The sequence below is a fragment of the Camelus ferus genome, chromosome 4 (genome assembly GCF_009834535.1).
Source record: "Camelus ferus isolate YT-003-E chromosome 4, BCGSAC_Cfer_1.0, whole genome shotgun sequence".
Classification (NCBI taxonomy): Eukaryota; Metazoa; Chordata; class Mammalia; order Artiodactyla; family Camelidae; genus Camelus; species Camelus ferus.
This window is the reverse complement of record NC_045699.1, coordinates 4,037,760-4,052,068: the sequence shown is the minus strand read 5'-3', so window position 1 is coordinate 4,052,068 and position 14,309 is coordinate 4,037,760. Positions and strand designations below refer to the sequence as shown.

The 14,309-nt window shown below is 44.5% G+C and overlaps 1 protein-coding gene across 5 annotated transcripts in view; it reads right to left on the bottom strand.

Annotated features, from left to right (window-relative positions):
- Positions 1-11,165, bottom strand: part of FAM120A (family with sequence similarity 120A) — a 97,928-nt gene extending 86,763 nt beyond the window's left edge. For 2 of the 5 annotated variants that reach the window (XM_032477427.1, XM_032477426.1), the window contains exon 1: positions 10,176-11,165. In XM_032477427.1, coding sequence (XP_032333318.1) covers positions 10,176-10,649 — 474 coding nt within the window. In that variant the 5' untranslated portion in view covers positions 10,650-11,165. The remainder of the gene's footprint in view (positions 1-10,175) is intronic. The other 3 variants (XM_032477425.1, XM_032477422.1, XM_032477424.1) reach the window with 3 other exon arrangements.
- Positions 11,166-14,309: the final 3,144 nt, after the last annotated feature.

The following is a 14,309-nucleotide window of genomic DNA, read 5'->3' as shown; positions in this document are numbered from 1 at the left end:
TGGTGAGGATGTGGAGAAACTGAAACCCTCACACATTGCTGATGGGAATGTAAAATGGGGCAGATGCTGTGAAAAACGGTTTAACAGTTCCTCAAAATACTAAACACAGAATCACCATATGACCCAGCAATTCCATTTCTGGAAATAGATCCTAAAGAATTGAAAGCAGGTACTCAAACAGATATTTGCATCCCCATCTTCATAGCAATATCGTTCACAATAGCCAAAAGGTAAAAGCAACCCAAGGGTCCACTGACTGATGAACAGATCAGCAAAATGTGGTCTATCCAACACGATAGAATATTATTCAGCCTTGAAACGGAAGGAAATTCTGACACATGCTACAACATGGATGAACCTCGAGGACACCATGCTCAGTGAAATAAGCCAGTTACAAAAAGAAATTATGTTTGATTCCATTCATAAAAAGTGCCTTGAGCAGTCAGACTGACAGAGACAATCAAGCAGAATGCTGGCTGCCAGAGGTCGGCAGAGGGGAATGGAGAGTTAGCATTCAGTGAGGACTGTTTCAGTTTGGGAAGAGAACTTTCCGGAGATAAATGGTAGTGATGGTTGCACAACGGCGTGAACGTGCAGTCAGCCCTCCACATCAGCAGATGCGAAACCACAGGTTTTACAGGGGGCCGACGACATCCACTGTACCACGCCATTTTACGTAAGAGATTTTACATCCTTAGATTCTGCTATCTAAAGGAGCTCCTAGAACCAGTCCCCTGCATATACCCAAGGAAAGACTGTACTTAATTTCACTAAACTGTACACTTAACAATGGTTAAAACAGTACAATTTTTGCTATGTACAGTTTGCCACAATTTTAAAAAATAAAAATATGTAACAATGAAAAGAGGTGGCACCCCATCTCCCTGTCTTTTTGGAAATCCTAGGCACTTGGCGCCAAGACATAACTTTCTACTTGTCCAAAAAACAGAAGTTTTACTTTTCCTTTGGATAATGACATTAGCATATTGTCGGGGATTGTATCTGCCAGCCTACATAAAAAGGTGGGATTTCTTTCTTTGCAATCTCTTTAGCAGGTTGCCTACGATGCAATTGTAATCTGGCTCAATGCTTATTCAATAATAAAACTGATTTCTTTCTCTGCTAAAGAAATAAAAAATAAGAGTGGATATCATAAAAGAAATGCAAATTAAACTTATTAATTTTTAAAATAAAAAAATAAAATGATCGGAGAGTAGAAACACCAACATTATTTGTATTCACTGTCCATTTAGCCTACTATATTAATTTCCTAGTGATTCAGCTAACTCCTAGCAATACTATTTTTGTTAAAAATCTAATTCCAAAATACATCAAAACTGTAAATTTCAGAATTTATAAAAAGTAATCTTAGACTAATGCAATTTATTTCGAAGTGGTGATACTTGCAAACTCTTTATTAAAATCTTTTATGGCCCACATAGGTTCGGGAGACTGAAAAACCATGGTACCTGTGCTCATCTAAGCAGTCAAGTGAGGCCCTCCCAGTCTGGACTGGCTGGCTCTCGTGCTCATGAAGACAGACAACACACTCCAGACCTATGAAAACGCAATCCCCCAACAACACTCCTTCCAGCACTGTCCTGCACTAATCAGCCAAATACCAACAGGGTAACTTCAGTTTTTCCAAAGAAATACATTTATTCCAGAGACGAGTGGGAAATGCCAAGTAAGCAGGGCACAAAAGGAGCACGCTTCTAGATCACAGACCCTTAGTTACTATGGATTTATCATCACCTTTGCAGGTAGGTCAGTGTGCCAAGTTCAACTCTATACTGGCCCTAAGAAGCCTAGAAACAAGGTTTGATAGAACGAGGAATAACAGGGGAGGAAAGATGGCTAAATTCAGCTGATTTCCCTAAGCAGTCACCCCTTTTATGTCGTCAACACGGCTCCTAAATTTAGAAGCATGAAGGGCTCACTCAGAGACAAAGCCTCTGTACCAGGTGGCCAAGCTGAGACTACTTATCTGTGGAAATGACTAGACTCTGGGTTTGAATAAACTTTCTGCCATCTTTCTGCCATCACACTGCCATGCACAGGAGACTGAGTAACTGGTGAGTCTGAAATCGATTTATTTGTCCATTTATCAAATATATTTTGAATTTCTACTACATGCCAAGTGATGTTCTAAGAGGTGGACACCACAGGACTTACTTTCTAGAGAAAACATAAACATAAGTAAAAAATAAAATAAATGATGCCAGCTATATAGACACATTTAGAGAATTTTTGAATATTTCCTTCTGAACTCTGATTCATTCACGTCTAATTGTTCAATTTATAAAATTTTGTCCATAAACCCCCTGGGAAATAAATCTAATTTTTCCAATTCTAAAGTATCTCTTCTTCAGGATGGGGAGGGGTGGGGAAAATTGGTGAAGAAGGTCAAAAGATGCAAAGTTCCAGTTACAGGTGACCCTTGAACAATGTAGGGGGAGGGCAGGGGAACCAACCCTCCAGGCAGTTGAAAAATCTGTATATAACTTTACAGTCAGCCCTCCATATCCATGGTTCCGTATCCACAGACTCAACCAACCACAGACTGCAGTACTGCAGTATTTACTATTGAAAAAAAATCCATGTATAAGTGGACCCGCATAGTTCAAACCCATGTTGTTCAAGAGTCAACTGTATAAAATAAGTCAGTCATGGGGATGTAATGTACATCACGAAGGGTGTAATAAACAACACTGTACTGAATATTTGAAAGCTGCTACGAGAGATCTTAAAAATTCTCATCACAAGAAAAAAAATTCTAACTATGTATGGTGATGGATGTTAACTGGACTTAATGTGATCATTTCTCAATATGTACATATATTGAATCATTACACTGTACACCCAAAACTAATATAATGTTGTGTGTCCATTATATCTCATTTAAAAAAAAAATCAAGTAACTCCTCTTCATTTTACATAGTACTTACTTCAATGGTCAATTTCTTACTAAGGCTGGAATGTGCAGTATGTATTAATCAGTTTCTTTCCATTGTATAAATTCCCATTGTTTAAAACAAAACAAAGAGCAATATGGGTCCAGAAGTATACAGAGATAAGGTGTAACGTATGTATTTTAATTTAGAAAACTAAGGTGTATTTTTCTTTTATTACTTCTCTTCCTGGTATACTTAGAAATCTCTATTTCAAACACTTACATGGCTTTACTAAGGCCCAAAACTTAGAATTCTTTGATGTGTTCACACCAGGACTTCCTAGGCTTGGCACCACTGATACTTGCGAATGGGTCATTCTTTAATGTGCATTGTAGAATGTTCAACAGCGTCCCTTGCCTCCACCTCTAGATGGCTGTGGTCAGATGCCCTCAGTGTGACAATTAAAAATGTCTCTAGACATTGCCAAAACCACCAGCCCCCAGCCCCTATTGAGAACCACTCACTGCTCTTCACCGACAGTCCTATGGCATCAAAGAAGGCTCCAAACATTGGGGGCAAGGAAAATGACGTAAGCAAACCCCTGTCCCCACTAGACTAAACTCTTTAAAGGATCCCATTCTTCCCTGTTATATTCATTCCTCCACAGCTGGCCAATAACAGACACTCGATGTTTGCTAAAGGGGTAATGACTCATCACTGGGAACCAGTCAGAAAAGAGTGCAAGAAATTTAAGGTAAGAAAATAAATCTTTACTTAATGGCCATTGATCAAGGTGTTGAAAGAAAATTATGAAATTTGTCTGCCTATATAAATAGAACAAAGCAAATATCTGATTGAAAAGTTGAGATCCTATACTGAACATACAGGAGATACAAGAGGAGTAAAATTAGTCCCTGGCCTTAAGTAGCTTAGTTTAGCGGAGAAGATACATATGCAGGTAGCTTAACTAAAGCTTTTGTGATGGGCTTTGAGGTTGGGGTAAAATCCTGACAAGCAGAAGTGGGGTACCTCAATAAGAGGGAGCAGCATCAGCAAAGCTGGGTAGCTGGGAAACGGACATTTCTTGGGGAAGCAGCGAACAGTCTGGTTGAGAGCATTTAAAAAATAGAGAAGAACTGTGAAACTGATGGAAGGTACAACGGGTTCAGACTGCAGGAGGGTCTAAAAGCCCGAATGAGGAGTCTGGATGAGCGGTTTGGTTCAAGTCCCTCACCTAATGACCCTGCAGGCTGCTCTGGCAATGTGTGCAAGGTGAGCTCCGCTGGTGACACCAGGCGTGGGGGCCCAGTCCTCCCCAGAGGCAATTCCGACAACCGTCCACTGTAAGGCAGTTTAATGGAATGGTATTTACCTTCAACATGTCTTGCATTCGACTTTTTCTTCTATTTTATTCTGTGTCAATTGTTCTAAATGCTGATGAACACCCAGGAATTTGGTTTCAAAAGCCACCGATGGGTTTGCAAGGCACTTGGTAGGCCTTTTTGGTCAACCTGGCGAGCTCACGTGTTGGGGATATTAGAAATGAGGAAGAGAGGTGGAGGTGAGAGACCGCTGGGCTCAAACTGATGAGACATTTTGCAGGGACTGGCAGGATGGGATAATAAAAAGGCCAAGGATGACTCAGGTGGTAATGAGTGTATCTCTGAAGTGGGTAACCACTAGGCTCAAACCAATTAGGGCTAAAAGTGAAATCAGAGCTGGCTGGGCGAACAGAGGATGGTGGAAAGTAAGAAGAGAATGAAGGGTGTATCCGTAGGGGTCAGGATGCAGAGGGGCTACACAGTCTGAAATCTTAAAAGGTGGTGTCAATCTCCCTGCTGATTATAGGGAACAAAGTCTAGGGTAGCTAAAGTGAAATTACAAGTCACTAGAGGTGAGTAATCTGAGGCCAGATTAGAGACGAGAATAGTCAGTTTGGGTGCTGAATGGGATATGGTAAAAATAATCTCTCAGTACGTAAAACCAGCTGCTCAAGTCTTTGAGAAGAGTAAAACTGTGTGCTGGGAATTGTCAGATGTTGAAAGAACATATGCGTGGTATTAACCTCAAAAGAGGTAATATTGGGGATTACGAGAAGAAAGAGTATGTGACGGAAAAGGTCCGGGGAACTGTGGCGTTTATGAAAAATTGCATTTCAGTAACCCCAGAAAATGGAAGCGCTTTGATAATCGAAAAGGGTTCAACAAGGAAGATGGGAAGAGAAAGAGTGGGCATTTATACGTCTAACTATAAACCTGAAAAAGAGTGGACGGGGAGTAAGATTTAGAAATGGGTTACAATTGTTGATAAATATCAGCACTGAAATCACAAATCAGTGGCTCAAGAGCTGAATCTAGGCTGAAGCCCGTTTTGCTTGGCTTAGAGGTGTTTTTTAAATGGGATAATTTCAAATAAAAATCTGGGTCTCTGGCATTCTTCAAAGATCTGAAGATTTGGCAATGTTGGCTCTATAGTATTTTTAGGCTTTAGAATGTGTATACTCTTGGATCTACCAAGTTTATATGTGTGTATATCATTTGGAGGGGGTGGGAAATTATGGAACACTATGCAGTCATTAAAAAGAATTAGTACTATAAGTTCTATAAGAACAATAAGACATGAAAGGATTTTTTTTACATACTTATAAAAATAAGCAAATTGCAGAATGATGTGTTGTGTGATCACATTAATGTTAAAAACTAGAACCATTATAATATATTGTATAAAAAATATACACAGGCAGCTGCTGTGGAAAATAGTATGGCGATTCCTCAAGAAATTACACACAGAGTTACCAAGTGATCCAGCAATTCCACTCCTGGGCATGTATACACCCCAAAGAACTGAAAGCTGGGACACCAACAGATTTTTGTACACCCATGTTCACAGCAGCATTATGCATTATCCACAACAGCCAAAAGGGGAAAGCAACCCAAGTATCCATAAACCAAATGTGGTCCAGCCATACACTAGAGTATCATTCAGCCTTAAAAAGGAAGGAAATTATTACACAATGTTACAATATGGGTGAACTTTGAAGACATTAGGCTAAGTGAAATAAGCCAGCCGCAAAACTGGTACACTTACAGGAAAATACATGTTTTTAAATAGTATTTTAAATGTATGGCTGGCTTGAGTTATAAGGTGGTCAGTTTTGAATTCTGAGTATTTCTTTATCAATTTGAGGGCTTTATGAATCAAAGCATATTGCTAGGTTTCGGTGCCTCCTGGCTAAAAACCGTGGAGCTCCCATTCTACCTGGAAACAGTGGTAGAGGCATTTTGCTATCAGATCTGACCTGAGAGTGAACTGTGGCAGGCACACCCCCATGGCATTCTTACACAATGAAACTGAACTTTGATTTCAGCACAGCACTTCCCTCTTGAAGAGGTTACTGGTGACTTGTCTCCGGATATCGCTCAATCAGCAATCCCGTTTCTTCCCATATAAATTGAGTGACAAAAACACTGAGGGCTAAGTGAGACAGCACCGTGAGAGACGACCTGGCAAGGGACCCATACCCGACAAATTAGTCCCCCATCAAGGACACAAAGAAAGAGATCATCATCCCAAAATCTCGGGATGTCTATCTCACATTCTTCCAGGGAGTTAAAACATGAGCTCTGCTTTATGTAAGATCCGAGTAAATTCACCAGAGCACTGATTCAGGATAAGACTGGAAGGACTTCCATCATAAATCTGTACACCAACGCCACAAGTCTCGTGTCAAGAACACTGAGGAAAGCTCCAGGGATTTAATGCCACCAAGATTTTTAAATAAACAGCAGGCCTTCACCAAGTTTCAAAGGTTATGATGACTCAAGGCACACAAGAGGAAATGCTCCTAGTAACAAAGCAGAAGCCAAGTTCAGACCAGGCAGTTTAATGGCCTGAACAAAATTAGCTGATACATGGGCCAACTTCTAATGGTTAGAGAAATACAATTATTACTCTAGCAAAGACATACTCTTCTAAGTCAAAGATTTCTCTAAACAAAGCTGACAGGAAATTAAGCCTTTCAGCCAGTTTACAGAACCCTAGAGAAAGCCAATACAATGGCGTATTTTTCTGAGAGATGCCTCATGTGCCCAACATTATATACAGTGAGGCTTTCGTGTCAATTCCTTCCCCAATTTTTATTTAACCTTTAAAAAATATTAATTATCATACAGTAAAATTAACTTTTATTTACTTTTGATGTAGTTCTGTGATTTTAAAACATGCTACCACATCAAGTTACAGACAGTTCCATCACCCCCAAAAGCTCCCTCCTGCTGTCCCTTCATATTCACACCCTCTGGCAACCACTCATCTGGTCCCCATCACTATATTCTTATCTTCAAAAGAATGTCATATAAATAGAATCGTACCTTTTGAGCCTGACTTTCACTCAACATAAAGCTGTAAAGACTCAAGCAAGTTGTTTTATGCATCAGTAGCGTCTCCCTTTTTATGGCTTAGTGGTACGGAGGTACCACAGCGTACCTATTACCCAGTGAAGGATATTTTGGTTGTTTCCAGTTTGGGCTATTATGCATAAAACTGCTATGAACATTCATGTATGGTTTTTGTGTGAACAGCAGCTTCATTAGGAAAATACCAAGGAGTACAACTGGTGGATCACATGGTAAAGGGATCTTTATAGGAAACCAAGGAGCTGTCTTCCACAGTGGCGTGCCATCTTGCATTCCCACCAGCCATGTGGGACAATCCCAGTTGCTCAGCATTCTTGCCAGGACTTGGTTTTGCCAGTACTGTTTATTTGAGCCACTCTAAGAAGTGTGTAGTGATATGCCATCCTGGTTTTACTTCCCATAACCATTTTAATGGGCATCTTTTAAAAACAGTTCATACTGCTTCACTCCCTTAAAGAATGCTGACCATAAATTTTTCTGGCTTTAAATCATCCTTAAAGAATAAACCATACACACCCTCAGGGGTTACTGAAGTACAAAGGGTTGTTTTCCTTTTTCTAAAGAAGCCCCAGAATTATGTGTGCTTTTTATAGCTTTTTCTATCTTCTCCCTTGTGAAGTGTCACTTCTTGCTATTAATGGTGCTCCTGTCTCTGGCAGACTTTCCTCTGCACCCTTTTCTCAAGCTGAGTTTAGAAACAGATAACTAAGCTTATCAGAACTACATCTGAAAAGGAAAGGGCAGTCTACAAGGGAGAGAACTTGATTCTTCAATGAGGAAACAGCTTTTTTTTATTTTTTGGGTCACTGTATCAAAACTTCCTGACCTCTCATTTGACTGCTGAGAAACTTTCAGTAGCTAAATTTCTTAGGTGTTTTCCAAAAAGGTGAGGCTGCCAGGTATTTGTCCACCAGGGAACTGAGTCATCACTGTATTAATCTGTACAATTAACACTATATTGTGATTCTACGTCAGGAGTTAAAGCAAACTGATTATAGACAAAATTATCTTGTGTCTAGAAACCTAAGTGAAAGAAATGATCTTAAATCTAGTTTCCAAACACTTACTCAGACATTGGTTTAAGATTCTGAGCACCCAAGTAGGTAAATGAGACATTCACAGGGGCGCAAAGATAAATATTAAGAAATTTTACAACCAAAAAAGAATTCAGCAGCAGTTCTTTCAAAAAGATACAGTGACCGTGTATGCACACTGACTCTAATCCTCAGTAAGGTTTATTTGAAAGCTACTTGACCAGAAAGCTCATTCTGTCTTTTCCATCATCTCTGAACAAGATAAAACTGTTAACACTCCTGAAGGCATCTTCTGGAGGTGGAGCACATCTGGCAGCTGGCACTGCCTTACTTCTCTGAGAGCCCAGGCTCCAGGGCAGAAAATGCCAGCAGCAGTCCCTAGCTCTCACCCGAACTTCTCCGGGGACGCAGGCCAGGTCTTTGCCATACTCACAGACCAATCGCCGCTCTTCCAGCAGCCTCGACCCGCAGACTTAGAAACCCTGTCACCAATTGCAACAGGATCGGGGTGGGACTTCCGCTATCACTTTCGGCTTAACCACCACCATCTCAGCACAGGCAGGCAGAGCAGTCAGGAAGTTTGAATTTCACAAACTTTGGGATCAAGCACAGTTGCAAGCAGAAATAAAGGAATGACAAACATGCTGGAAGGCAGAGTGGCGAAAGCCAGAAAACCCAAACAGCCCCCTCCTAAAAATGTTAAAAGAACAGTGAAAAAGGAAGCACTCAAAACTTAAGTCAAGGGTCACGGATTTGCATGTTATCTCCGCCTCGGCTACAGGGTGGTGGAACACGCCTTGGCCAAAGGGACAGCACAGTGCCGGGCAGTCAAAGCTCTGATTACCTGAGTGCACAGCCCAAAGCGGCCAAGTCCTCACTGTGCAGAAAGAAAGAAATCCCGGAAACTCTGGTTCACATTCTCTTTGCCCTGACTCTGAACTCTTTTCACATCAGATACACAGAACCACTTTTTCACACAGACTCAGAAGTCACAGAACTGACAAACTTCCATCACGTCAAATTCTGAGTCTTTGAAATCTAAGACACAAAAAAGTCAGACAATTTCTCTAAACCTATCATCTTACAGAGAACCTGGACCCAGTCCTGCGTTCTCAAGAGGCCAACTCCGCCGGCCTTGCCCGGGCTCACTGCCCCCAGGTGAGTCGGGGTGACAGCAGTAGGCAGACCTTACTGGCTGGGGACCCCCTCCTGTTGCTATCTGGCCCACTTGCTCCCACAAAAAAAAAAAAAAAAAACCCAAAAAAAAAAAACAAAACAGAACAAAAACCTGTTGCTGTTCAAGCCCTACTGAATTCGAAAACGAGTGTCTCATAAAAGTTCAGGTTAGTAATCTGCCAGCTTCAAGCAGGCATCTCAGGGAGGATGGCACTGCACCCTCCAAGCCTGCAGCTATCCAGCTGGTCCTGAGCTTCTAGCACGGACTGGGGCAGCCGAGGTCTCCAGACCCCGGGAAACTCGTAGATGCCGGCCGGGCTTCAGGCCGCGCGTCCATCTTGCAGCAGGTCACACAGACCCGGAGCAGAGAGGCGCCTGGGCCCCCGGGCCCACATCCCTACCCGGACCCCGGCCAACTCCAACTCCAGATCCCGGCCTGCCCAGACCCCAGACCCGGACCCAGGCCCAGACCCCAGACCCCTGGCCCGCTCCCTCCCTGGCCCCGCAGACTCCAGATCGTAGCCCACCCTCAGCCTGAATTCGAGCAACCCCGGCCCACGCCCACGCAGACCCCCGCCCCGCCCCGGGCCCAACCCCGCCCCCGGCCCCCCGGCCCACGCCGACCGCGGCCAGCCCGCCCGCCCGGCGGGCCGCACCTTGACGTGGAAGCGGATGAGCGCCAGGCGGATGCAGTGCGCCATGCAGACTGGTGGCAGGAACCAGACCTTGGGCGGCGGGGTGCCCTTGTTCTGGACATGGCTGACGATCTGCTGCGCCGTCTGGCGCTCGTTGCCCTGCCGCTTGACCCACTCGTGCAGCCGCGCTTTCTCGAGCGCGCCGTTGAAGAAGACGAAGAGCTCGATGTTGCCGCCGAAGCAGGCCTTGGCTAGCGCGGCCAGGTACCCGAGCATGTGGTTCCACTGGCCGCCGCTCACCCAGTCGGTGTAGAAGCCGCCGTAGAGGCGGTGCAGGCAGTTGTCGGCGTCCACCAGCAGGCGCAGCGGCGTGTGCGGGGGCCGCTGCCGCCCGCCGCCCACCAGGCTGCCCCGGGCCAGCTTCTGCAGCTCCACCGGCACCACGGCGCTCGGGCAGTGCTTCTCGATGTAGTCCTGGAAGCCCTGCACGCCCATGGCGGCGGCGGCGGTGGCGGGCGCGGGGCGGCGGGGCGGCGGGGCCGGGGGCGGCGGGGCCGTGGCGCGGGCCGGGGCCGGGGCGGCGGGCTCTAGGGGGGGCCGGGCCGGGCCGCGGGCGCGCTCATGGCCGCTGCGGCCGCCATGTGCTGCCGCCTCCCAGGGCCATGGCGGGGAGGGACCTGCGCCGTGCGCCGCTCCAGGCCCAGGCCAGGCTAAGGCGGCCTCGCGCGGGCGGGCGGCGGCGGGGCGGGGCGGCGCCAGCTGACGTACGCGGGCCGGCGGAAGGGGCGGAAGAGGCGGTGCCGCGGGCTGAGGGGCCGGTACGCGGAGGCCCGGGACCCCCGACCCGGAGCCACAGTCCCAGGCCGAGGAAGGCAAGCCGGCGAGGGGCCCCGAGCCCCAGGCCAGGGGATGGGGAGCCCGGGCCCAGGCGGCGCCTCTGGGGCTGCGCGAGCTCCCAGGGGATCTCGTGGCAGCAGCCTCATCCCATCCCCTTCCCGGTCCCCCGGAGCTGGTCATCGGATGAGGGCCCATCCCGGTTCCCGGATCTGGTCACCCCGAGGCGGTCTTATCCCCGGAAGCCAGCGAGGCGGTCCTGTCTTAATCCCCGCCTGGGAGCCGGTCGCCCTGCGGAGGCCCCGTCCTGTCGCTGGTCACCCTAAGGAAGCCCCATCTTCGTTCCTGGGACTGGTCATTCCAAGGAGGCCTCGTGCCCCGGAGCCGGTCATTTCAGAATGCCTCATCACACTTCGGGGTCTCAAAGGAGGCTCATCTGGTCCCTTCAGAGCTGGTCACCCGAGGAAGCCTAATCCCTGGGGTCCGGTCACCCCAAAGACGTTCCGTCCCGGGGAGCCAGTCGCGCCAAGATGGAGTCAGTGCCCGGGCTGGGGTGGCTGCATGGGGAAGGTGGGCAGGCTGGTCAGGACCTGGAAGTCGGGGTGCATCTGGGGGGGGGGGGAGGAGCGGGCAGACGCCACTGTCCCAAATGGAGAAAGGAGTCAGTCGCTGCGCTGTGTCCCCAGGTCTAGTTACCAAGTTTGAGAAGTGATCGCCTGCTCTCTCAACCTTAATCGCGTGGGTATCTTAATTAACTTAGGAAATAACTCTCCAGACTTTCACAAGGCGTGGTGTCCTGATTCTGAGGAAGGTGGAAAGGTGACAAATTGACCCCGCTACCCCTGTGCTTATAGTTCTGGGAGAAATAGGGCGGCGGTGTGAGCGGAGACCCTCACTGGCGCTCCCTTTTAGGGAGCAGGGTTCCCTACAGATAGTTCTAATTCTGAGCCCAAAGTGGTGTCAACTGCCTGACGGAGCCTGAGGCTCCCCTTTATCATTTTCACACCAATAACAAGCTTCACGGCCCAGACACTGAAATGGCGGACATTTTATAATGTAGTTTACAAGTAGCCTTAGGGTCAGATAATCACTGAAGAGACTTTAAAAACAATAGGTCTGTTAGCATGTGAAATGCCTCCTTTCTATTTAGTTCCAAATGTGAAATGGCCATCTTCCCTAACGCTTTTCTGCTGGGGTGCATCCAGCAGAAATTGATTTAAAGGAAATTGATTTAAATCCTTGGTGCGTCTTCTGGAAGGAGGTCCTTTTATGACTTCTGTCCTGGAGCTCTTCAGTGACTGCGTTTTTAAATGAAGTTAATATTGTTAGGTATGTTACGCTTCAATAAAAATTTTTTAAAGAGATTAATGTCTTGCAGAATGAAGCATTTATAAACTCAGAACTTTGAGGCGTTTGGGAGTGGTGTCTTTACTTACCTCCACCCCTCCTGTCTGGTTTTTGTTTTTGTTTTTGTTTTTGTTTTTGTTTTTTTCTGGAGAAACCTCTGTAGAAGAGCAGGCCCAGATAGCAGGTGCAAAGCAAGTGGAGCCTGTACCCATGTAGGCTCCAAGAAGCCCGCATACTTTCTGTCCCTGAAAAGGCAAGTTGCATTTTCTCGTTTCTGATAACTTCACCTCAAGTATAGGCCAGTATGATACATACATAAGTAAAATACTCTTAGTATTTTGATAAGTTTGTTAAATTTTTAAAGAACAGACCATGGCAAATTAAGCCACTTAGACCCATGCACAAAAATTAGTAATGAAGCCAGGATTATGTTATGTAGAAATACAGTTAGCCATTTAAAGCCACTTTAAATAGTAACACTCCCAAATATCCAAATTTCCTTCTATAATCCACTGCTGGTTCACAAGATTAGTAGTAGTTTTAAAACTACTACTCATTGTAATTTAACTGATAGCATTGCGTTCCATATTCACTTTTCCAATGCACTGTTGTTCTTTTCAACGTGCTTGCTTTTAATATTTTAAATGCTTTAATGTCTGGGGTTCTGAGAATAAATTTGTTTTCGCCTTAAGCCTAGTGGAGACGACTAAGGGTCTGGAAAGGACGTCCTTCCAGAAGATGCACCAAGGATTTAAATCTGTGTGTTCCTACCTCTGTGCCCTTGCAAAACTTACTTAAACTTTTTAAACCTTGGTTTCAATCATCTGCACAATGAGGATATTAATAGTTCTTACTTCCCAGATTGTTATAAGGATTAAATGAGATAATTTGCTTACCACCCAGCAAATGCTCAATAAATGTTGACTTTTGTAACTATTACTTCCATGTACTCTTATTGTATAGACTTTATCCTTGAGAACATGGACCGGTTATCTTAAATTCATTTTCATAAGTATAAAACATAAAAGTTATGCCTACTTTCCCTGTGTAACTCTGTGTTCACATTTTGAAAAATTAATTTTCTTATTTTTGAGTAACATTATGAGTGGCTGGCAAAAGATTTGGCCGACAAGTATTTTGTATAACCTGTATCCTCAGCTCAAATTCAGCGGTTGGTTGAAGTTAAATTTTTTAAATATCAAGGTGAGATCAAACATCCATATTTAAAGTTTACTAAAAAATTATATCTTTGTGGTTTCACAATATATAATAGCTAATGGTTGTGGACTTTTATTTCCAACTACCTTTATCTCAGGACAATTCACTTACAGCATATGAGAAAACTTTTAATTTCACTAAGAGATTGCCACACATGCAAGAAAAAAAAAAACCTGAAAAATTTACAGAAATGCTAAAAAGGACATAGGCCAATGCTTTATAGAAATCACAAAAAGAAATTTCGGGAAAAAATTACGATTAATAGACAAAGAGAGCAAGCCCGTGGTGTGCAAAAATTACCAGTGTGTGGAAAACCAATGACAGAATACTTATTTTCAGCTCTTTCCCATTTCAACCAATTTTTGATCAATTCATCTACAGCTCAAAGTAGGAAAATATTGCCAGCCTTATTCACACGATTTTTTTCCCCAAACTCAAGTGTTTTATAATAGATTGATACCTTTACTTAATATTCTATCCACCAGCAATAAAAGGTTAAGTTTTCAGTGTTTCAAGTAAGGTGATAGAGACTCACATTAACCATCAGCATAATTAGGGCATATATTAGGAGAACAGCAGGCTGGAGCTAAGCGTGCAATCTGTGACCCTGGAAGAGGGCAAATTAATCTCTGCTTGGGATTTGAACATGTAATGTTTACCTAGCACTAGGCTCTAATCTGTTAATTGATTGTCAACTTAAATTACCTGGAAGAGCACACAGGTATCTCTATAGTCTGAGGATTTTGTTGCTGTTTT